Below are 23,053 nucleotides of genomic sequence, written 5' to 3'. Positions count from 1 at the left end.
AACGTCAGTTAAGTAACAAGTGATGGCCTTAGAGAGGATAGGTCATGGGGTTCAACACCAGTGTTGTACTCTTTATAGTGCCATTAACCTTTTTGCAAGGGATTCTTTAGACTGAGGGACAGGGAACCTGCTCTTATTAACCATGTATTATTGATCAGACCTTGGCTTTACTGGGGTTATAGTTATAAGTGGAAGTCAGCACATGCCACTTTACTGACCTGTGTGTTCTTTCTTTGGACTGGGTGTCAGTGACATGTAGTTATTCAGGATTCGACTTTAGTCAGGAGCCCTGTTAGACGGATGGATGACTGGCTACCAGCTCATTCTCTCCCTCGTACACGCTGTCAAGTCATGCATCTCTGTCAGTTCCTTCCCACCTAACCCTCTGTCTCTCGTGTTCTCATCCTTTCTATACCTGTCCTCGGTGTCCGCATCTCTCCTTCCCTCCTGTCCGCCCTCCATCCCTGACAGCACTCTCTCTCTCTACCTTCCTCTGACTCTGACGCCGGTCATCCGAGTTCAGCGGGATCGTGGAGCAGCACGTTGGCAGGCCTGGTCTCTGATGGCTGATTGGATGAGAGCACATTTGGACTCATGAGCTCACTGGGGAAATGATGAGCCTGCCGGAACGTGTGTTAAAACAAGAACGGCCCACATTTACGACGGGGAACCCGATAGCAACTGGACTTACTTGGAAGTACTGCACTTTCTTTTAAAGTGAGAGAGAGAGGGACACACATTCACAGACGTTTTCTGCAAGCCACTATGGCTCCACAAAATGCACGTGTGTGTTTCACAGGATATATTCAGATACACATATGAATTGAGATCTACAATAGACTGTCCCCCCCTTCTGAATCAACAGTCAGTACAGGGAGAGGACTGCCTTGTGACTCAATGGAGAGAGGGGTGTTCCTCTACCTGTTTTTCTGCTGTCTTTGCTGGTGTTGCTCAGAGACCACTGAGTGATTGACTGACAGGATGTGACATCATGAGTACCCTCTTGGCACCCGAGCCTTGTATTAAGTTAGATTGGTTCCCCATCCCCCCCCCCACCCTCCTCCTTTGGTCCCAGGTGTTGTGTTATTAAAACCAGACACTGTATTTTGCAACGTTACACCACCAACCACATTCACCCAAGCCCACCTTTCAGACAGTTCGATAGCCAACGATTTGTGGTTTAAGTTTTGTGTTTCGATGGATGATGGGATTCTAAGGGAACAATTGTGTCCTTTTGATTAACACTGGAATTCATGCTGCTGTCACAACAACGGCGGTCATAACAAAACACTCAAACGTCATGTCTTTTCACTGGGGCTGATTAAGTTATCTGATGCCCTGCCCTGGTGTTGAAATGGACGACCTCAGTGTTGCCATTGATTATATTAGGGCCAGTCGCACATTTGAAGTAATACGATTTCTGCCTAATGGCAGGTAGGACCAAACTACACACATCCTTCCTTCCCTCGCTCCCTTCCCTCCTCTCGCTCCCTTCCCTCCCTTCCTAAAATGTCCAAGAAGTACAAATGACCCAATTTCGTTCAAGCAGGCTTTATTATGTAAAAAAACTCATATATATATATATATATATATATATAGCATTTTAAATGAACATGTTTACATCACAAAACATGCATGCAATTGATGACTTTTTTTTCTGAATCACTTTCTAAAAACCTCCACAAAGTTCAGAGGTTGTTGTGTGTGAAAATAACACTAAATGCTGTATATTAGCAATGCTATACCACATAAACACGATGCAGTGTGTTTCAATGTCAGACATCCTCAAGACCAGGATAGGAGGGGAGAAAAGAGAGGGAGGATGGTAGGGAGGAGTAGCACGTCTGGAGAGAGACAGAGAGAATGAGGAGGGGGTTGGTATGGTTCATATTTCCAGAGATGTCCCAGAGAGTGGCTTCTCAGACTACCAGACACACTGGTGCCTGACGGACAGATGCTCCAACCAGAGGTCCACAAACCTCCAACCCACCAAAGATATAACCCTTTTCTCTCTCTCTCTTTCTAAATCTGCCTCCTCTCTCTCCCACTCCATCTCTATCTATCTCTCCCTCTCTATTTCTCTCTCTCTTTTTCCCCTAGCTCTCTCTCTCCTCTCTCTTTGTCACTGCTCAATCCGGGTCCAAATAACACCAAACGGTGGTCTACAAATATGATGAGCGACGTAGTCTGCTGTGAAAACAAGCGTCAACACAGTTGGAATTAAAACAGTTTGGAGCGCTGAAAAAGCTTTGTCATTTACAAAGGTAAGAATTTTACCTTAACTAAATGTTTTTGTCTGATTTGAGGAATAACGTTGGTTTTTACAGTGGGTTCCTACTAAAATCAACAAGTTGCTTTCATCCAAGTATTCTTTTCCATGTTCTTAATTTTGCTATATAAATTCCAACTAGTTAAAACATTTTCATAGCTTATCACTGAACTTAAATGGCTTGAATGGCAATCAAATTCTGAAAATGTGATTACAATCATTTCTGTTTAAAATTATGTGTTCTATTTCATTCAAATTACAATTGGTGTTTAAAAGATTACTGATGGCGCAGTAGTGATGGACTGTCTGCAACAAATGGAACGAGCTTTGCTTTTCATTTTCTTTTTTTATATGTGGTATTGAGAGAACCTTCCTATGAAGACAAATTGATTTCCACAAGCCAAACAATCAAATTGAAGGACATGAAAAAACTAAGTTAATGTGACTTTTCCTCTTTTTTTCCCTCTTCTTTCTCTCTCTGTTTCCCTCAACGCCTCCCCGACCCCCATCTCATGTCTCTCTTTCAGGACTGCAGTTGTGCTGCGTCTCACACCACCTGGCCCTAGCTTGATCAAATCCTCCCCTACACCCGCTCTCCCCTAGCTGTCACCCCTCCATCCCCCACGCCCCCTCTCCCCCAGCCACCACCACCTCCAGGCCTCAGTGCCCCCCCCCCCCCATGCTCAGAGCCCGAGTGCCGGCTGGTCAGATGTGTTCCGTCGTAGCCCCGGCCCAACCTGGCACCAACACCATGGGCCCCAAGGATGTGGAGCTGACCCTGGTGAAGGAGCAGAACGGGGTGCAGTTCACCTCCTCCACCCTGGTCAACCCCGCTCAGACACACCCCCCGGAGGAGGAACGGGAGACCTGGGGCAAGAAGATAGACTTCCTGCTGTCAGTGATCGGCTTTGCGGTGGACCTGGCCAATGTGTGGAGGTTCCCCTACCTGTGCTATAAGAACGGAGGAGGTGAGAGAGAGAGAGAGAGAGAGAGAGAGAGAGAGAGAGAGAGAGAGAGGGAGGAGAGGGAGAGAGAGAGAGAGAGAGAGAGGGAGAGAGGGAGAGAGGGGGAGAGAGGGAGAGGGATGAGAGAGATATGAGCGAAAGATGAGAAGGAGAGAGCTAGAGGCTTATTTGTTTGAGCAGATTGGTGGGGGGTTGGAGTGTGTCGGTGTGTGTGTGTGGACTGAGAGTGTTGCTGAGCATGTATGAGTGTGTGTATGGATGTGTGTGTGTGCGCGTGCAATTGTGTGTGTGTGCCGTGGACAAAAGACAGCTCCCCACAGCTGCTCAAACGTAGATTATCCCCAACAATCAAGAAGCCCAATTATGTCTGTTTAACATAGATACCTCATTGAGTTTGAGGGTGCTGATGAAAGAACACAGGTTGAGATTCGATTCTTTGGTTGTTTGAATTTACACACGTTGCCAAGGGCGACACCCCTTTCAGCGCGGCCTGCTCAGGGGAAGTGGTTCGGAAACCCAGGGTAGGATCACCTGACACACAAGGCCAAATGTTGCCCTTGAACCCTAAACATGCACTTGATGTAACGCGAGAGATGAGCTAGCATGCCGTGCTAAAGGGCACCCAAGAACAACAACCAAAATGCAGTACTCATCCTCACTAGCAGGATCAAACTGTATTCACGCCTCGCTGGTTTCCTTTTCCTGTCATGTGATCTCCAGGAGCGTTCCTGGTGCCCTACCTGTTCTTTATGGTGATCGCAGGCATGCCCCTGTTTTACATGGAGCTGGCTTTGGGCCAGTACAACAGAGAGGGGGCCGCTGGAGTCTGGAAGATCTGCCCCATATTCAAAGGTATTGGATAGACACACACACCTTCACACACACGTACACATAAACACATGGGCACCTTCACACGACACACACGCAGTATTGAATGAGATGAGTATACCAAGTTCAAGTCTTTTATTTGTCAGGTACACAGAACAACACAAGGTTAGACTGGGCACTGAAATTCTTAAGACAAGTACCACTAAGTACACTATGACATTAATGACTGTTGTCTTTGTTCAAAATCCAATTTGAGTGTTGCATATAAACGGTGCGTGGAGACGTCTGTACATAGGAGACAGGCCGGCCCTGTCTGTCTGTTGTGTAACGACAGGCATCATTTAGCGTCAGGCGGCTGCACTCGGAAGGAACATGGAAAATTGGCTTTTAAAAAGCGTCCCTTCTCCGTCCGTCCCTCTCTCCCTCTCTATCTGTCCATCTGCCGCTGGCGGATTACACCGTTTCTGACACTCCTCCTCTCCTTTTCAACCCATCGATAAACAAGATGTTTCCTCTGGGGCGGACGGACACAGAGGTGGGCAGAGATGGGTCTGGGGGGCGGGGTGGGGTGTGGCGGGGTGCAGCCAACATGCCGGAGGGTGTTGTTGGGGATGGCGAAGACCTTTGCTGTCACAGTGAACCAACGCCCACTTCTACAGATGGCAGTGGGTGTTTGCCTGGGTGGATTGAACTCTGCCTGTCTGCGTGCCTGTCTGTCTTTGTCTGTCTGTCTGTCTGTCTGTCTGTCTGTCTGTCTGTCTGTCTGTCTGTCTGTCTGTATCTGTCTGTCTTTGTATGTCTGTCTTCACAATGACTATAACCTTGTTACTGATGATTTGGACTGACGCTGAAATGAATGTACACCAAACATAAAGAGAGAAATCAAGCGTGCAGTCTCAGTGACACAATCTGTCATGCATCACCATCCAGTTGATGCACAGACAGAGCAGCACATTGAATGGGCAGAAGGCCAGGCTGTGACCCTACTACAAAACCCAAACCCTTCGAAACCCCATCCGTGTCCTGTGTGCGTGCAAGTGAGTGTGCTCAGTGTGTGTCCTCTGCGCGCGCGCGTGTGTGTGTGTGAGAGAGAGAGTGCTTCATCTGTTTGTACTCATGTGTCCTCTGGAAGTCCTGGATGGTACTGAAGCTGCGCTCTCCAGGAGACCCGGTGAGGAATCGGACGTTTTAATCACACGGCTGCCTCTGTAGCTAGCTGCCACTCCACGGGGGGAGAACTGTAATTACTGCCATCAGCCTGTTTGTTTCCTTGGGATCAATGCTTTCGAAAAGGACTGCGGAGCTCAAGCATGTGGTGCTAATAGGCAAATTCTGCCTGAGCAAATATCACTTCAGGATGACAAAAGAGTGGCGACATGCGTAGGAATGAAAGTGTTGGGGACCCGCAAGCCTGTGAGGAAAGGTTAGGCATGAAAGCGAGCCGCTTGGGCGACGGACACGGTCTCTAATGCAGAGAAAGGCTAGATGGTTTCGATAAGTGAAGCATGGGCATGCCAACCTTTCCAATGTTTAGCACTTCTGAAGAGTTTGTCCCCCTTTTCCATTTGACACGGAGCGTGCCGTAACGGCGTACATGTTAAAAGAACATTCCACCCAGAAAGACAAGCTTTTTACACAACCAGCAAACACATGACCCTTATGACAGGGCTCTTTACCCACACGCGATTCGTATTATCCAGGAAGGCCCTTTGTCGTGCCGCAGACATTAGACGTCACATCAAAAGGAACAGTTCCCTGTGACACATCTGCAAACGTCACCGTAGCACACTGCCCCAACTGTAGCTAAATGAAGACCGATGAATGTATCTTGCTCCCCCCGCAGGAGTGGGCTTCACCGTGATCCTCATCTCCCTCTACGTGGGCTTCTACTACAACGTGATCATCGCCTGGGCTCTGTTCTACCTCTTCTCCTCCTTCACCGGCGACCTGCCCTGGGTCCACTGCAACAACACCTGGAACAGCCCCAACTGCTCCGACGTGTGGTCCTTCAACACCACCCTCAACGACACCCAGAAGTCCACCCCGGCTGAGGAGTACTTTGAGTGAGTTGGACGACGACGGTGAACGGGTGTTCGCGTTTGTAGCGGGGGGGATGGTTGGGAAACCAGGCGGGGGTGAGGTTAGACTCGTGCTCCCTCGAATTACTACCTCAGTTGGGGATCATTCAGCATGTGTCAGTTCTATCCTGTACGTCCTGGGGGTGGCCCCGGGTTCAATTCCCTTCTGGTTCTCACTGAACCATGTCGAGCTGAAATCTAGACACGAGTTAGAGGAACTGGAAGAAAAAAAGCGATTGCTGTTAGTCAGGTAACATCACCTGGTCTCCAAACCACCCCCGCTACGCATGGAGAAAGCCTGTTGTCTGTGAGGATGAACAGGTGTCTGGTATTCTCTATAGAAGGTGTATTTGTTTTGACAGTCCTGGCTCGACATAGATGGGTGGCTGGCTATTTCCATCTCCACCTGGGAACAATTTCACTGCCTCTGACAGAAAGCAGTGCAGTAGGACGACACAAGCACTTATTTCAACCAACATTTGTATTTGACACATACAGATGGCACAAGGATTTATGCAGCACAATACGTGTAGCACCGGACATGATGTACAGTATGAACAGACACGGCTATATTGTAATGGATATGTAACTTGGATATCCAGAATGACACTTTCCATGGTATCCATAGATAGTAATTCCTGTATTTCTTCTTTGTCCAAGATATGTTCCAATAGCTATGAATCCAAATATGTTTTTGGCATTGAGGATCACTGATCGGGTAAATTGCCTCATCCCTGTGATGTGTTTTCAGACGAGGAGTGCTCCACCTGCAGGACAGTGAAGGCATCGATGATCTGGGCCTGCCACGTTGGCAGCTGACCTCCTGCTTGGCAGTGGTCATTGTAGTTCTCTACTTCAGCCTGTGGAAAGGTGTCAAGACATCAGGGAAGGTAGGAAAACTACAGGGAATGACGCAGATCAACATTGTGGAGAGACCGCAAGTTTCGAATGTTGAAGAAGAAGAGGTGCATCACAGCCCCGATATGGTTCACTCCTATATCTTGTTTCTCACCCCTCTGTACGTGTGTGCATGTCTATGTGTGTGTGTATGTGTTTATGTACGTGTGTGCGCATATCTACACGTGTGTTCGTCTGTGTGTGTATGTGTACGTGTGTGTCTGCGTCTGTGTGTACATGTGTCTGTGTGTGCGTGTGTGCGTGTGTGTGCATGTCTGCGTGTGTGTGTGTATGTGCCAGGTGGTGTGGATCACGGCCACCATGCCCTACCTGGTGCTGACTGTGCTGCTGCTGCGCGGCGTGACCCTGCCCGGAGCCATGGATGGCATTAAGGCCTACCTCAGCGTTGACCTCATCAAACTCTGCGAAGCCAAGGTAGGACTCTCGGGTCGGGGGGGGGGGGAAAGAGAGAGAGAGACAGAGAGGCAAAGGGTCGCACACACGACGACACACGGGAGAACAGAACGATTTAAACGCGCACAGGCTCACGCGCGGACACACGCGCTCTCAAGCAAACACACCGTGTGAACGACGCGGGGAATAAAGTGGTTGTGATGAGCTTCACAGAAACCCTTGAGCTGGCTGTGTGGGGCTGTCACCGAGGCCCAGGAGGGGGGGGCTCCCTCAACCAACTGAGACACCACTTCATTCTGAACGGCTTAGACACAAATACACTGAACACATTGAAGCTGGGTACAAAATAAAGGCCTTTTGCTAAGTAATGAGACACAGAATGCCCTTTTCACATATTTTGTCTGTGTGTGTGTGTGTGTGTGTGTGTGTGTGTGTGTGTGTGTGCGTGTTTGTGTGCGTGTTTTTGTGTGTATGTGTGTGGAGGGGGTATTCTGTTTCAATGTGTTGGAGAGAGAGAATCCCTTCAGGCAAAAACATTATTGAATGCTTAAATTAGTTGCTTTCAAAGATATCAATGCCCTTCAGTTTATGAAAGTAGACTGTAATGTGTTCAATATTTTAGCAATGAAATCCTTTTGCCCGCAGTCTGTAAAATGTCCCATTTGCCTAAATAAGTAAGTAGTAAGACGAATCTGCTGGCCAGGTCCTCTGAGCGCAAGGTCTGAGAGTGGCAATTTGAGAATTAGATTAGAAACATGCATGCAGCAATTTGCAAAATTACCCCTGTATTCACAAGTGTCTTTCATCTTTCTGTTGAATGAGTTTCCTGCAATTAGCCCTAATAACAGCTTTTTTCCTGTGTCTTTTGTGGCGGTCGCGCGGCCGTTTGTTTGTGTCGCAGGTCTGGATCGAGGCAGCCACACAGATCTGTTTCTCCCTGGGCGTGGGGTTTGGTGTGCTAATAGCCTTCTCTAGCTATAACAAATTCAGCAACAACTGCTATAGGTGAGCTCACACACTGAGAGAGAGAGAGAGAGAGAGAGAGAGAGAGAGAGAGAGAGAGAGAGAGAGAGAGAGAGGGGGAGAGAGAGAGAGAGAGAGAGAGAGAGAGAGAGAGAGAGAGAGAGAGAGAGAGAGGAGAGAGGGAGGGAGGGAGGGGGGAGGGAGGGAGGGAGGGAGGGAGGGAGGGAGGGGAGGGAGGGAGGGAGGGAGGGAGGGAGGGGGGGGGGGGGGAGAGGGAGAGGGAGAGGGAGAGGGAGAGGGAGAGGGAGAGGGAGAGGGAGAGGGAGAGGGAGAGGGAGAGGGAGAGGGAGAGGGAGTAAAATACATCAGAGAGAAAGATAGTGTTGATAGCTTTTGAATACCTGTTATTAGTTTGGACTGTTCTTTCCACCCCTGTATTAGACACATATCTGAATAGAACATCAATAGTGATATTGCTTCCTCTTCAGCCTAACCCTACACCAGAAAACATTTGAAAGGAAACTCTGTTAAAACGCCATTATCTACTTCTTGATCCAAACCATGAATTTAAAATGTTCCTATTCTCAAGACACTTATTGTTTCTTCAACCCCTCAAAACGCAATGCCCACATATTGTCCTCCACAGGGATGCCATCATCACAACCTCCATCAACTCTCTGACCAGCTTCTTCTCAGGCTTTGTCATCTTCTCCTTCCTGGGCTACATGGCCCAGAAACATAACGTGGCACTGGACAAGGTGGCCCAGGATGGTAAGCCAAACGTCCACCACCGTCAACCTACACAACAGTCTGATCTGCACGGGTCTATAGACGGTAGTCTCAAATGAACAATGGCACAAACTGTTCATTTGATGCCTCCCAGGGAACGTTTGCTCATCATAACAGACTTGATTCATCTCGACATGAACATTGAAATCCATCTATTTCTTCTAGTGTGTGCTTCCATGCAGTGTGGGTTTACATTTAACTGTGCAAGGTCTATTCTGAAAGGACTTAACGTCGATAAGAACTGACCACAGATCAATTCGTTTGAGGTCTCTGGCAAACCCAGGAGGTCCTTGTTAGTGTTTTGACATGTTGGGTCATTTATAGACAAGGGCCATTGTTACAGCATATTAAACCAGGGCTGTGCCCCAAACTTTATTCATACAGTATTGCCTGTGCATCTGTTATGTATTTGTCAGTATATCCTTTACATCTGCAATGTACAGTATTTATATGATATACTGTATATACTGTGCATGCATTTGTTGTTATGGAAGTTTTCCATAGCCTGTAGTCGCAGCTGTCTTATCAGGGTTGTCTTGTGTTGCGTGAACATTCAGGGCCTGGATTGGTGTTCATCATTTACCCAGAAGCCATTGCTACCTTACCCGGGTCATCGGTCTGGGCTGTCATTTTCTTCATCATGCTGCTGACACTAGGAATAGACAGTGCTGTAAGTACACGACATCTCAGTGAATCGCAGCTGTGTGTGAGTGTGTGTGAGTGTGTGTGTGTGTGTGTGTGTGTGTGTGTGTGTGTGTGTGTGTGTGTGTGAAGCTCACCCGTAGGTTGTGTTTTCTTTGTTTCCAGATGGGAGGGATGGAGTCAGTAATCACTGGACTGGTGGACGAGTTCAAGTGTCTCCACAAGCACCGGGAGCTCTTCACCCTGTTCATCGTGGTGTCCACCTTCCTCATCTCCCTCTTCTGTGTCACCAACGTGAGTAAAAGGAGACTGCCGTCAAAGTCAGGGTCTCCCCAACTCGTTGACTGAGTACTAGTTGAACTTTTCTTAGGGGCTGATCATAATAATAGTGAGGTTTATGGTAATGTCCTATCTCCCCCTCCAATCTCCCCCTACACCCCATGCAAACCCTTTCCCTCTCCTCCCTTCTCTCTTCCAGGGAGGTATCTATGTGTTTACCCTGCTGGACCACTTTGCTGCTGGAACATCGATTCTTTTTGGAGTGCTTATTGAGGCCATCGGTATTGCCTGGTTCTATGGTGAGGAGGGGTTGATAGAGGGATGGGCTGGTGGGTTGGAAGGAGAGGGGAGAGAGGCCCTGCTTTCATGGCCAGCAAAGCTGATGGAGAATTAGGCCTGTGATGGGCTGAGAGAATGGGTGGGGGCCACAGTGTGCCTCTGGGGTGTCAAATTTCATTAGGTGGAAAACAAACTTAAATGGTTTTGTCTCTCGATTGCTTTTCCACTTAGAGCCTTAAAAGCCAATTGTTGGTATGTAAAGGTGGAAATTGGTGATATTGTGCTTGGTTGTGTGTTGTTGAGTGATGCAGCTGTCGATTGGTTTGCCTTTGAGATATTTTCTTTTTATCGGACTTCCTTCCTTTCCGACATCCGTCGAGAAATTTTAGGGAACACTTTTAGCATTTAATCAATTCTCCCACTTGGCGGTGTATATAGATTTTCAAAGAAATCGGTAAATGTTGCGTGTGGGCAGCTGGCGTCTTGTAGAGAAACCTCCCCGAGGCACCATGAGGATGTGGGTTAGAAAGGCTGAACTCCTTGTGTTCGTCTCCGAGCTGGACTCTGATCTGTGGGGGGAGCTCCATCGTGGGATAAATGCTAACAGGTCCTCAGGCTCTGGGGTCAGTGTGCTGCTCTGGCCCAGTGGGTGTTAACCTGGGCAGGGAAGACAACTCAAGCCCCAGGCTTTGCTGGCCTTTTCCGTGGCCCTATCAGTGTTGACAGGAACTGCTGGGCCTCTGCCCTCCACAGAGCGGGCTCCCAGGACTGTTTGTGCTGGCAGTCGTATAGAATCTCTGCCTGCTGTTGGAGACGAGTCCTCCGGCTGTTGGGGAAACAAACAGGAGGAAGAAATGGAGGTTGACTGAGGATCATCTCACGATAATCTGGGTTCCGATGCAGGAACGCCACAATGAATGTTAGCAAAATGATTCTCGCCACATATTTTACGTTTTTTGAAATGTGGAGAGGTTTCGTGTGTGAGAGAGAGAAGTGGGGGAGTGTTTGCACGGGGGAGGCAGATGTCTTTCTCTATTTTCAAATGGGCCTTATGGAAAAAGGTTTGAACTCAAAGATGGTGTCTATTTCAGGAGTGGACCGCTTCAGTGATGACATCGAAGAGATGATTGGACAGAGACCAGGCCTCTACTGGAGACTGTGCTGGAAGTTTGTTAGTCCCTGCTTCCTCCTGGTAAGGAAGCATGAATTAGATACAACCTTGTTCTAGTGGCAAGAAAAACTACTTCCTTCCTTCCATGTCTTTCCTCTTTTACTTAGTTTATGGTGGTTGTCAGTTTCGCCACATTCAACCCTCCGACCTATGGCCCGTACACCTTCCCTGTGTGGGCCAACATGATTGGCTGGTGCCTTGCCATATCCTCAATGTCAATGGTGCCTCTGTATGCCATCTACAAACTCTGCACCATACCTGGGAAGTTCTGTGATGTAAGTATCACCACAAAATCCACATCCTACATAATAGCAATAACGATTCCATTCAATGTAGCGAATCAATCTTATATACTGCATTACTACTAACATCAAAAGGAATGAGTGTTTTTGAAATGTCTCTTGAATATCCCAGAGGCTTGCGTATGCCATCACTCCTGAGACGGAGCACCATCTAGTGGACAACGGTGAAGTTCGGCAGTTCTCGGTAAACGTTGTTTTCATTTGATCTGAATTAGCACTCTAAACAAACCCATTGATAGCCTATACGGTAGCTTGGTGTTGCTCTAAAAAGTATTCTTATTCTCCGGTACTTCACCGACGGCTGCAGCTGCATCACTGGCTGGTGATTTGAGTTCTGCAGTGAGATGGAGGACTGTTCTCACGCAGAAAGAAGCCTGGCACAGGAAAAACCTGTTGACATGATGGCAGTGCAAGTGCTAACACAACCGTTAAAAATTGTAGTGGTCTTTAATTTAGTCAATGGACGTGTGACTGTGCAGTGACCTTGATGACAATGTTGTTGTCAAAACCAAAACCTAAACAGCAAGTCCAGCAATGGATTTGAATCATAAATATTTTAGCTTATGTTTTTAAAGATTGTTAAGTGTATGACATTAATTTTGCATGAGAGCATTAAACTTTCACAATTGTTTTTATTATCTGAACATGTATTGTTCATCTTAAAGCTCAACTATAGTCATTTTTAATGATCCCTGGGAATAGATCACAGTGATTGCATTTTTGCTTCCTGCTGATGATAGTCTATCATACTTTGCTGTTTCCTTCCTTCCTTAATGTTGATATTCAGTTCATAGACAGATCACTATCTAAAACAAAGTAGTGCAATACTGTAGTTGTATAATCAAATTGACCAAAGATCAAAGTTTACTCCTATTTATATTACGATCTATAATTTCTTCACACACATTTCATTTATTTTTGATTATGTGTTTTATATTATGTCATATTTACCAATGTCATTGTTTGAAAACGAACATCACCTTCATTTAAAGGTGCAGTCAGCAACAAGTTCAGCAATTACTTAATTGCAATGTTCACTAACTTTGTAGAATGTTGTTCACATTGTGATAAAAATAAAATATAATTATCCACTCTGACTTGACATGTAAAAAGCTTTAACTTCTCACAAGAAACACAAAGCTTTACTGGTTTACAGAAAAGGTGATTCAGTAATTCAAGACTGTTTTAAAGCTGCTTATCTCAAATTGATTGAAGTGTTTGTAATGTAATCAATGAAGTATATATTGTATATGTGTGTAATTATTACTTGTACTATTTAGAGGGGCTTGCTTTGTATTGCACTGTGTGACATTCTACGAGTTAACTATGTTTCCTGTCGTGAAGCAGAACTGTGTTTCAGAATGGAAACTATTGCATCTTGTATTAACATATGAAATGGACTTTGTACTTCATACTGCAAGCCCAATTCAGTCCTTGTCTTACAATGTGCAGTGATCCATAATTCTGTAAGTACATACTGGAGGTCTGGATCAAAGGATCCAGTAGAATGTCAAACCTGGAGCCAGACACGTATAGAGGAACTGATAGGGAACCTTCCTCCAGCCCAGCACTTACATCATTTAGAAAACAGCTTAAAAACAAAAGAAAACAATAGAAAGGCTTCGCCAAAAAAATTACAGGTCCACCATGTTGTTCACTGGGCTGTGCTTCTTTGCCTTGTGATTTTTTTGTACTTGTAAAAGTCCAAGAAATAAAGTTTGGTTTTGAAAAATGTTCTTGCTTATGGCTTTTTGTACATGAGAGACTACTTATGTCCCCATACCCACACCCCCACACCTCATCCTCACTGCTCACTCCTGCCCTCTCTCTCTCTCTCGTTTGGCCCTCCACGCTCTCCCTGGAATTAGAACTCGACAACAAGCAGAACAAAGACCTCAAACACCTGGACAAGGATCCAAAGACAGAGAAACCATGATGGGCTCCCGCAGGATCCTTTATTAATGTTTTTTTTAAAGCCACACACACAACAATAACCGTGGTTCTGATTCTATCTCAGTCAATAAAACGGCACAGGCAGGACAAGCTTTGACAGTCTGCAAACCATCTGCTAATCTCTGGGGGCATTCATCCTCCTGGTAGATTAAACACACCTTTCTCCTTGTTAATTGATTGGGTGTTGTCACTCCTAAGGATAAACAATACATTTATTGAGCGAGGGTAAACAAGATGACAAGAGAGGATTGTTTGAACAACTAAAGTAAACGGGAGGTGCTGTAACAAAGGTAAAACTGCTATCAAACTCTGCTAACGCAAATTGCTAGCATAAGTTATTGTTGATGACATGTTTGTCTCTAAGACTGTGGCAGAGCAGTTTTTTTTTACTATGTAGAAAAAAATATATAACATTACTCCACACATTACATTTACATATTGTATTCCTCTTTAGTAAGCAAAACAGCTGTGTTTCCTAAGACAACACAAATAGCATGGCAAGGCTTTCCATCTAATCAGGGCAGAAAGACCACCACAACCTGAGAGTAAAGACATAATTGGTTTGGCTTTTACAAGATGGCCGGCGTGACCTTGAATCTTCCCTGTTCATTACAGGAGAAAGAAATCATCTGAAATATAGCATCTGAACAACAGGTCAATAACACCACCTGAGAACATTTAGGAAATATTGACGGTTGATGGAAAAAATACATCCTTTCAACAGAGCAAAAAGATACAGAGATGTGTAAAGAAACACAATTTTAACTTGTAAGAATGTGTAGTAAATGTCCAGATTTTAATTATTTGATTTGGAAAAAGTTAATTAGTTTAACGTTGTTTTTGCATGAACCAAAACACTGGCAGAGTGATAGTGGCTTAGATTTTTTATTTTATTTTTCAAAAAATGGGGAATCCTCGAGAAATTAAACCGAGCGATTGTTTATCCTGAAATCATTGTATGTGTCTGTGTTGACAGATGCAGGGAGATTTCTGCTCTGAAGAGCCAGCGTTGTTGTCAGAGAAGCACAATTATGGAGCACTTTAGGGGCACACAAGGATACAGTTTAAAGGCAGCCATTACGACATCCAATAAACAACTGCAATTACGCGTAATTTCATGTCTTCAAACAGCAGTGGAAAGTGAAAGCAGGCATACTGAGGAGGTGAAAACCAGGGCGAGTCTTGTTCAGCGGCACCTCCTTTTTTACCAGATGATCATGCATTGACCTTGTTCTCATTTGTCGAGGTCAGTTACTTATGGAGACAGTATTCCTAGTCCTAATCTGGACTAGCAAAGTGAATTTAGTTTCATATTCGACATTCAACATTCGTCTCACATTCGGGAAAAGCTAATTTGCAGCGTCGGGCTAGGGACCGTTCTTAAACTACCCATACAATTTTGAAAAATGAAGACCTTCATAATATTTTTAGGAATATAAAACCTCAAACGGAAACCAGAGTACTCTAACAATGTCTGGTATAATTCCACAGCCTTTACTTTTTCAAAAAAATATAAGTTTTAAACTAAATGATTATAATTGCTAATCTATAAAAATAGTTGAATCCTCGCAAATCTTAATAACTTTTTCCCAAAAAATCTCAAATATATACCAGAATATTCTAAAAAAGTCTGGCCTACTTTCACACTCCTTACTTTTTTAATTGAAATTCAAACAAAATGACAAGAAATCGCTAAGCTCTGAAAATAGCATGAAATCCTTGCTAATCTTAAACATTTTCAGAATTGTCATGAAAAATCTCAAATATACACCAAATTATTCTAATAAAGTCTGTCCTACTTCCACAACCTTTACATTTTGAATTAAGTTTCAACCAAATTTAAATAAACCGCTAATCTCTGAAAATAGCATAAATTCCACGCTAATCTTAATAACTTTTTCAAAATTGTGTCAAAAAATCTAAGATATACACCGGATTATTCTAATAAAGTCTGGCCTACTTCCACAGCATTTCAATTTTCAATGAAGGTTTTTATTTTTATCAAATAAATCGCAAATCTCTGAAAATAGCATGAAATCCACGCTAATCTTAATAACTTTTTCAAAATTGTGATTAAAAATTAAATTGACACCAGATTATTTTTATTATGTAGGCCTACTTCCACACCCTTTACTTTTAGAATAATCAGGTGTATATTTGAGATTTTTCAATACAATTCTGAAAAAGTTATTAAGATTAGCAGGGATTTCATGCTATTTTCAGAAATGAGTAATTTTCTATCATTCTGTTGATATGTGATTGAAAATATCAAGGCATATGCAATATCTTAAATTGTAATCTTAACTATTTTGTTGGGACAGAATGTAACAAACTAGCCTACCCTTCATTAGTTTGGTTGTAACTTTGAATGCTACTGGATACTACCCTAGCATGTTATGATGGTTTCATGATGAATGCATTTTTAGGTAGTCTCCAAAACGATATGCTGTCTCCAGTGGAGACAGTCTCCACGTCTCCACGTTTTGCCAAAATATTTTCCATCCAGTGGCGTGCTGCCATCGTGTGGTTGCTAATGAAATACACATCCCAGTCCTTTATCGTTTTGCAGATGATTTGCCTATGTAGGCGGATTGTGGGGAATTCAAGACAATAGGACATGGTACCGTACGACCAATTTGGATACCACAGTTGCTATTAAACAGTTTTATCTATAAAAATTACAATAAAATAAAACAGCTATAGGGCCATTTATGGGACCGCATTCCTACTTGCTACATGTAAAGTTTTAAAAGTGACCTGGAGCAGTAGGCCTACTTACTATAAAATATACTAGGCTACTTTATCCAAATAGAAGCATATTTGTTGGTTCAAAACTCGTGCATTGCTAACCGACTGCTCGGGCAGCATGAGTCTGATTCCACAGACTTCACTTCTGCTGCACGCCCAAGTTCTTCGGGAGGAAGGGGAAGGGCACACACATGTTTAATTGCAGTGGATATCAAAATGGCAAGCCACTTGATAATACACTGATAAATGTTCTGCAGCTGCACTGTTGTCATGCAACCCAACTGCTCCCCCCAAACAAACATGTTTTTCGAATCGGCCAAAGCTAGTTTCAGAATGCCTCTCTGGCTCACAATTGGTCCCTTGGTGCCTCATTAACCCAAATATGAGTTTTGAGAACATTGAGCTTTACCATTGAGTGCATTTTAAACGATTATTTAATACTCCAAATAGCTTTATGAAGGTTCGGATGCACATATATTTAAATTTCATGTTCGATACCTAATTTTCGTAAAAATTATAATCTACCTGTTGATTATGTCGAAAACGACACTGGCAAATTGGTTAGAGGATTGCAGGGGGTTTCTATAGAAACATCTCAACACGAGCTCCTATGATACTGCTTACACTCTATAGAGAAACTGCGGACGGCACGAGACCTCTATTGTCACCTGGGCATAGCGGTGTACGCGCAACCATAATGTACACCCATTAAGTAGCGCTATAGCCTACAGTTACCCAGTATAGTAATCTTCTTAACTGTTATCTGTTACGTATACATTTATGTTGTGGGCCTTTTTCTGACAAGTCGGAGCTCTGCTATTCCAGAATTATAGCGACCAGGCTTCAGTTTGTTTGATAAGGGTTATGATAAGTGCGGGACGCCCATTCAACTTTGACCAGTCGGACAGAACGGACGTACAATTACCTTTCATGGCGTGTTTATAATGAGGACCGTCCCGTCCTGCAGTTTCTTTGCTCATTACTCTGAATTTTTTTCTTAATTTTCAATACATTTATTTGGCGTATTAAAATCACCGTATAATCTAGGCTATATTACGCACAGTCATGAACTCTGAAAAACCAAATTTTCTATCACAACCTGTCGTAAAAAACATTTTTGTGTACAGAAACGGGGACCCTTATTACGAAGCACGTCGTGTGGTGGTTAACGAGAAGAGGGTGTCCAATTTTGAGACTTTTCTCAGGGAAGTCACTGGCGGTGTGCAGGCTCCTTTCGGGGCTGTTCGGAATATCTACACTCCAAAAGCAGGACACCGGGTGGACTCGTTGGAGCACCTGCAGAGCGGAGAGCAATATGTCGCTGCCGGCAAAGAAAAATTCAAGAAACTGGAGTAAGATACATTTGTTAAAGTGAAAACGTTGACTTTAGCTTATTTAGCTTTGGTTATTAAATGATATACATTTGCATTTGAATAAAATGTGAATTATGAGTTGCTAAGGCAGGTGGTAGCTGTAGATATCTGATTGTTGCTACTGCAAGATATGCTCATGAACTAATTGGGCTTGTATGTTTTTACTGAGTCATTGTAAATACTGTGACAGTTTCACAGCCCTGAGTCACAGTTATCGCTCTAATAATAGACAGCTTTACAGGTAAAGAGCTTTGTAAGGGTGTTATTGTGCCTTTCGGCCCACTTTTCTCAAAGACACCTGCAGATCTTTTAGGTGAATGTATATCAATTAAGCTCACCCACTTCAAAAAATAATAATATATATGTATTAGATTTTTTTCAAGTGAAAATGAACCACTGAAAAGTGTACGGTATGCATAACTTTGTGATTGATTTATGACAGAAGGGCAATAACTCTGCTGTTTATGGTGCAGTTACCAGCAGATCGGCCCCCGAAAGAGACGCATGCTGCAGACTGTGGTGGGACAGGTGAGACGAGGCGTGACATCACACTCCAGTAGTCCCTCAGGTCACATCAGCTCTTTTAGCACCTCAGCAGAGCTTGCCAGACCTCTGGCCTCCACAGTGTGGTAGTTTGAGAAAGATCAGAAAAGCGAGGTGTAAGGTTTAGTCCTGTACCTCATTGTTACTGGTGCCGAATCACCCGGTTCCCGTCTCAGTGACCATGAATTATTGATTCATAAGAATCATAACCGACTATGTTGAATGCATCTTTAATCAAGAGCACGTCTGCAACGCCAACTTGGCACTGACTTTGAGACATATCCTTCTACTTTTCAAAATGAGGAGGAATATGAAATCCTGCCCAAACCAAAGGCCCCTAGCCTGTTCATGTTACATAATGGAATATTATACCTTTTCAGGTCTGACTCAGAACCTGGCACGGAATAACAACGATTTTATTTGATCCTTTTTTTGAATTCTATCTAACAACCAACCCTAGTATAAGTCTCTGTGGAGTAAAGAGCTCCTCAACATTAGCTACCCTTTTCCCTTCAGCATAAGGGTTTTATTTACCCTCTAAAAGCAGTTTATTGGAGGTAGGTTGTGTGTTCATATAATTGTACTGGGCAAACATTAAACAGCCAATCTATTTATGAGAGCCACACTCCTCTCTGTCCTCTCTTGAGATCCCTGATTGCATCAATTAGAGAGGTCCTCCAAGCAGAACTCCTGGTGGTAGATGGAGCACTTAGAGCTCTCGCTGTGACCCATCAGGCCTGCAGCCTAGACTCCCCTTCCTACACCAACACACACCAGTGTTGCTAGGGAGATGGCAGCACAGACTCCTTTGGTCTAGAACCTTCTGTAAGTTCTCCTAAAACAAACCTGCCTTTTAGGCCTTTCCATGGGAAGTCGGTTAGCAGGTGCTTTCATCCAAAACCACGTACAGGGGGCCCGGGAGGTGGGGATCTGTGCCTGTGACCTCTTGATCTGCCTTACCATGCTGGCGTTCAGCAGCGGGGAGGGACAGAGAAGGGGAAGGAAGCATTCTTAGTGTCCAATGGGGTCTGAAAGAAGCTTAGCTTCCTGTCCTCCATCCTTCAACACACAGCATTGTTGCCATGGAGCACAAAGTGTCGTGCAGGAAAATGAACTCATATTGGATCTAGCCGTGGAGAACCCAGGATAGGCGCCTGGGACACGTCAGGTCCGGCCCCAGGACACTGGACATTTCACTGGGCCGCCCATCTTCCCCGGGGGAGAGACGAGCATGGACCTGTTTTTGTCTTTCCTCTGATATTTCTTTTTTGTCCCTGCAAGAGATTAGAAAGTTAAGAAGGTTGTTTTTGAAGCAACACGTATCACTGTTGCTCTTTCTTGCATACAAACAGGCTTGACTCATACAGTGATGCATAATTCATGATTCTTGACTGAACAATCACTAGGTCATTGCTATAGTATGGTACCATGTGATATATTTACTTTACAAAGCAACTAAACAACTGATTGATCAGGCCATGTTCTGGAAATCGTACGATAACGTGTATATTACTATTTGCAATGCCAGAATTAGTACTCCATCTCCAATGTGTTATCTTTCATTGCAGCTCAAACCGGTCCCCCAGAGTCGAATCATAGTGTCAGCAAGGTTCCTGAAGCCCATCAAAGAACCATGTACAATTTTGTAAGTTGTCCAAGTTATCACGAGCAAGGTTATCATGATGCCCTGAGTGTGTGAGCCGGGTTATCGTGACATCGCCAGTGTCTGAGCTCGTTTCTCTGTGCTCTTTTCCCTGTGCTCTTTTCTCTGTGCTTATTCTCTGTGCTCTTTTCTCTGTGCTCTTTTCTCTGTGCTTATTCTCTGTGCTCTTTTCTCTGTGCTTATTCTCTGTGCTCTTTTCTCTGTGCTTATTCTCTGTGCTCTTTTCTCTGTGCTTATTCTCTGTGCTCATTTCTCTGTGCTCGTTTTTCTGTGCCTCGTCAGTGTGGTGGCAAACGGCGACGTGCTGAACCCGGCGGTGAGGCTCCTGATTCCCCAGAGGGTGCAGGGGCAGTACGAGAGGGTCCTGGAGATGATCACGGAGAAGATGGGATACAGGCTCCTGGGTGGGGTACGAAGGTAGCCCGAGACCTCTCGTCCTGAAAGAGCTGTTGGAGCATCGTTGGAGATCTCAACTTAGCTCAGTCCTATGATAATGTGTGGTGTGTTTGTGTGTTTTCCAGCCTTTACACATTTGACGGTGCTCTAGTCAGTGACGGTAAGGATCTGGAGAACGGACAGTTCTATGTTGCTGTCGGGCGAGAGCGGTTTAAACGGCTGCCTTACAGCGACCTGCTCTTCACTAAGCCACGAGGAATGAGGAGGATTCTAGGGTTAGGACCTCGGATTCGATCCTAATGAAGTATTCCAAAATGATTTGATTCAAGCATCTAAACTATTTGTTATCCCAGTTGCAAGAACTCAAATGCTTGAACTTGTTGTTTTGTTTCCCCAGGTCCAAAGCCGCTTCTCTGCCACCCATTTACAGGTTTTCGAAGCAGAATGGAACAGTGAGCATTGACTTTAAGATACTTCCTCATAATAACGCAGACTCGCTGTATGCGCTTTCATATTAGAGATTACGTTTTCTAATCCCAAATTGGGCGCACACTTACTCACTCCAAACACCTATCCATCCACACATCCATCCATCCATTCATCCACTAACTCTTCCCTCGTCCATTCATCCCTCCATCCCCCAGAGCAAGTCCATGGCTGCGTGCAGCGACGGCGGCGACTCCAAGACCTCCCCCCCGGGGAACAAAGAGCACCTGTCGTCCATCGTCAGGGAGATCTCCCAGGCACGTCTCATCTCCCTGCGTAAGAAGAGGAGCGGACTGAGCATGTCTCTGGGCGTCCAGGACAACGGTAGGAATGGAATGCGTCCCCTCCCGCTGAGGCCTCTGAGGCTCTCTGTTGTCATTAAAGCAACTGTGGAAGGATTCCAAACCAGCTCCTGGCCTCTCCCCTACCGGCTCAAAGCAAGGGCTTGGTGTTAGTGATATGGCACGGTTCCAGCGACAGCCCAGGAGGCCTGGTATTCCACTGAGCTTACTGGATCAGGATGGTCTCTCTCACCTTGACAACGCATACGGAATGCTTCCCCTACTGTGCAGGGAAGTCATCTGGGGTTTAGGTGTTCATTAGAGCAGCCGTAGCTCTGCTTTTAAATCTGGCTCTAGGTCTCCACTTTTCTTCTCTCGGGTCAGACCCGCAGATCTCAAAAGGGTGGGGATGGGCTGTGGCAAGATGGCCGACATACCACCCACCTGATTCCACTCGGTTTAGGATTTGCATCTGTCCAGCTCTGAGCTTGGAATCAGCACTAAGACATAACGGACAGTACAGTATGTGAGCTGCTGAGAGATACGACAGTAGCCAGATGTACTGTGGTACTGTGGATAACACCATGGAAACCATAGCATTCATTCATCTTAATAGACCATTGAAACCATTGAAGCGTTTCCCCCCTAAAAGCCAACCTTTATTTAGTGTGTCGTATATCTCAGTCTGTGTGTGTTTGTTTGTGTGTGCCTGTGTGTGTGTGTAGGTATGCGTGTGTATGTATTAAAAGGGGGCATTTCAGTGATACTCTTCGAGTCCAACATGTGACCGTGTGTGTGGGCAGGGTCCAACATTCATTCATTCATCTCTAACATCGATGATGTCATGTCTCGGGAGCTTATATAATGCTCTTCTCTCTTCTGGCCACTGGAGGGGGCTGGTGATCCAGGAAAGTGGAGACGAGCTGGAGCATCACCGTCAGACGAACACACGAACAGCCTGAGACACATTACGTCATTCTGTCTCGTACCCATCTGGTCTTGGCTCACCTAACTGCAGCTCTCTAAGGACTGTGGCCAAGGGTGTCTTACACTTGTTTAACTAAACTTGGTGAGGACACGGTTGGAAACTTTGAAATACCCCGTTTAAAGGCCTCCGAGGTGGAAGTTGCATCCAGGGATTGAATCTAAAAGAGGTTAACAATGTAGGTTAGTTGCTTTATTTCTACAATATAGCTTAGGGCTTTACCTACAGTGAGTATATTCAAGGTTTTTGGTACTGCACCTGGATGACAGGTCTCTCGTAAGGCCATAACGTGTTCCCTGAAAAACATCCTCACATCTGCCACACAAAGCCCACTAAGTATCTACCACAGGACTCCCATCCACCTCTAATTCAACCTCAGATGTCATCTCTATATTAGATCATGTCACGTCTTGTTCTGGCCAGGTGAGCGCTCTGGGGGACATGTTGACCTGTAACTCAGTGGGGGGTGTAGCGGGCTGCATGACGGACAGGAAGGACAATGGGAGCCGTCAGAGCATGGTTACAGGGTTCACTGGACCAGCTGTACTGCCTCTCCACTCTGTTTCCTCCAGACACACACACACACACACACACACACACAAAAACTGAGGCTGGGAGACGACGTCATCGGACAGTTTGACTGTAGATCTAAACGAGCGTTGAGTGCACGATGTGGTGTGGTGTTGAGTCATTCCTGAGGTGTTTCTGTGTGTTGTGCCGGGATTGTTTCAATCCTGTCTCGTCGTGGC

General features: G+C 45.1%; 2 protein-coding genes across 2 annotated transcripts; both read left to right on the top strand.

Annotated features, from left to right (window-relative positions):
* The first annotated feature begins 2,948 nt into the window (after positions 1–2,948).
* On the top strand, positions 2,949–12,940 carry slc6a3 (solute carrier family 6 member 3). Its single transcript, XM_047042178.1, has 14 exons — positions 2,949–3,237; positions 3,955–4,086; positions 5,906–6,125; positions 6,892–7,030; positions 7,338–7,472; positions 8,353–8,456; positions 9,061–9,185; positions 9,761–9,873; positions 10,011–10,139; positions 10,324–10,423; positions 11,495–11,595; positions 11,682–11,849; positions 11,989–12,060; positions 12,184–12,940. The coding sequence occupies exons 1-14, from the start codon at positions 2,949–2,951 to the stop codon at positions 12,205–12,207; spliced, it is 1,851 nt and encodes a 616-aa protein (XP_046898134.1). The 3' UTR covers positions 12,208–12,940.
* Positions 12,941–17,591: 4,651 nt separating this feature from the next.
* Positions 17,592–22,184, top strand: LOC124476313 (doublecortin domain-containing protein 2-like). The gene is made up of 8 exons (XM_047033390.1): positions 17,592–17,929; positions 18,424–18,478; positions 20,062–20,138; positions 20,439–20,573; positions 20,678–20,827; positions 20,950–21,004; positions 21,197–21,362; positions 22,123–22,184. The coding sequence occupies exons 1-8, from the start codon at positions 17,643–17,645 to the stop codon at positions 22,182–22,184; spliced, it is 987 nt and encodes a 328-aa protein (XP_046889346.1). The 5' UTR covers positions 17,592–17,642.
* The last annotated feature ends 869 nt before the right edge of the window (positions 22,185–23,053 follow it).

This window comes from Hypomesus transpacificus, chromosome 2 (assembly GCF_021917145.1).
Source record: "Hypomesus transpacificus isolate Combined female chromosome 2, fHypTra1, whole genome shotgun sequence".
NCBI classification, from domain to species: domain Eukaryota; kingdom Metazoa; phylum Chordata; class Actinopteri; order Osmeriformes; family Osmeridae; genus Hypomesus; species Hypomesus transpacificus.
This window is presented reverse-complemented; position numbering and strand designations above follow the sequence as displayed.

Excerpts from the sequence above, each read along its gene's own strand:
- slc6a3 (XM_047042178.1), top strand. The coding sequence starts at position 2,949 with ATGCTCAGAGCCCGAGTGCCGGCTGGTCAGATGTGTTCCGTCGTAGCC. Across the intron at positions 4,087-5,905 it reads GATCTGCCCCATATTCAAAG|GAGTGGGCTTCACCGTGATC; the intron begins GTATTGGATAGA and ends CTCCCCCCGCAG. Across the intron at positions 8,457-9,060 it reads TTCAGCAACAACTGCTATAG|GGATGCCATCATCACAACCT; the intron begins GTGAGCTCACAC and ends TGTCCTCCACAG.
- LOC124476313 (XM_047033390.1), top strand. The coding sequence starts at position 17,643 with ATGAACTCTGAAAAACCAAATTTTCTATCACAACCTGTCGTAAAAAAC. Across the intron at positions 20,139-20,438 it reads AAAGAACCATGTACAATTTT|TGTGGTGGCAAACGGCGACG; the intron begins GTAAGTTGTCCA and ends GTGCCTCGTCAG. Across the intron at positions 21,363-22,122 it reads TCTGGGCGTCCAGGACAACG|GGTCCAACATTCATTCATTC; the intron begins GTAGGAATGGAA and ends GTGTGTGGGCAG.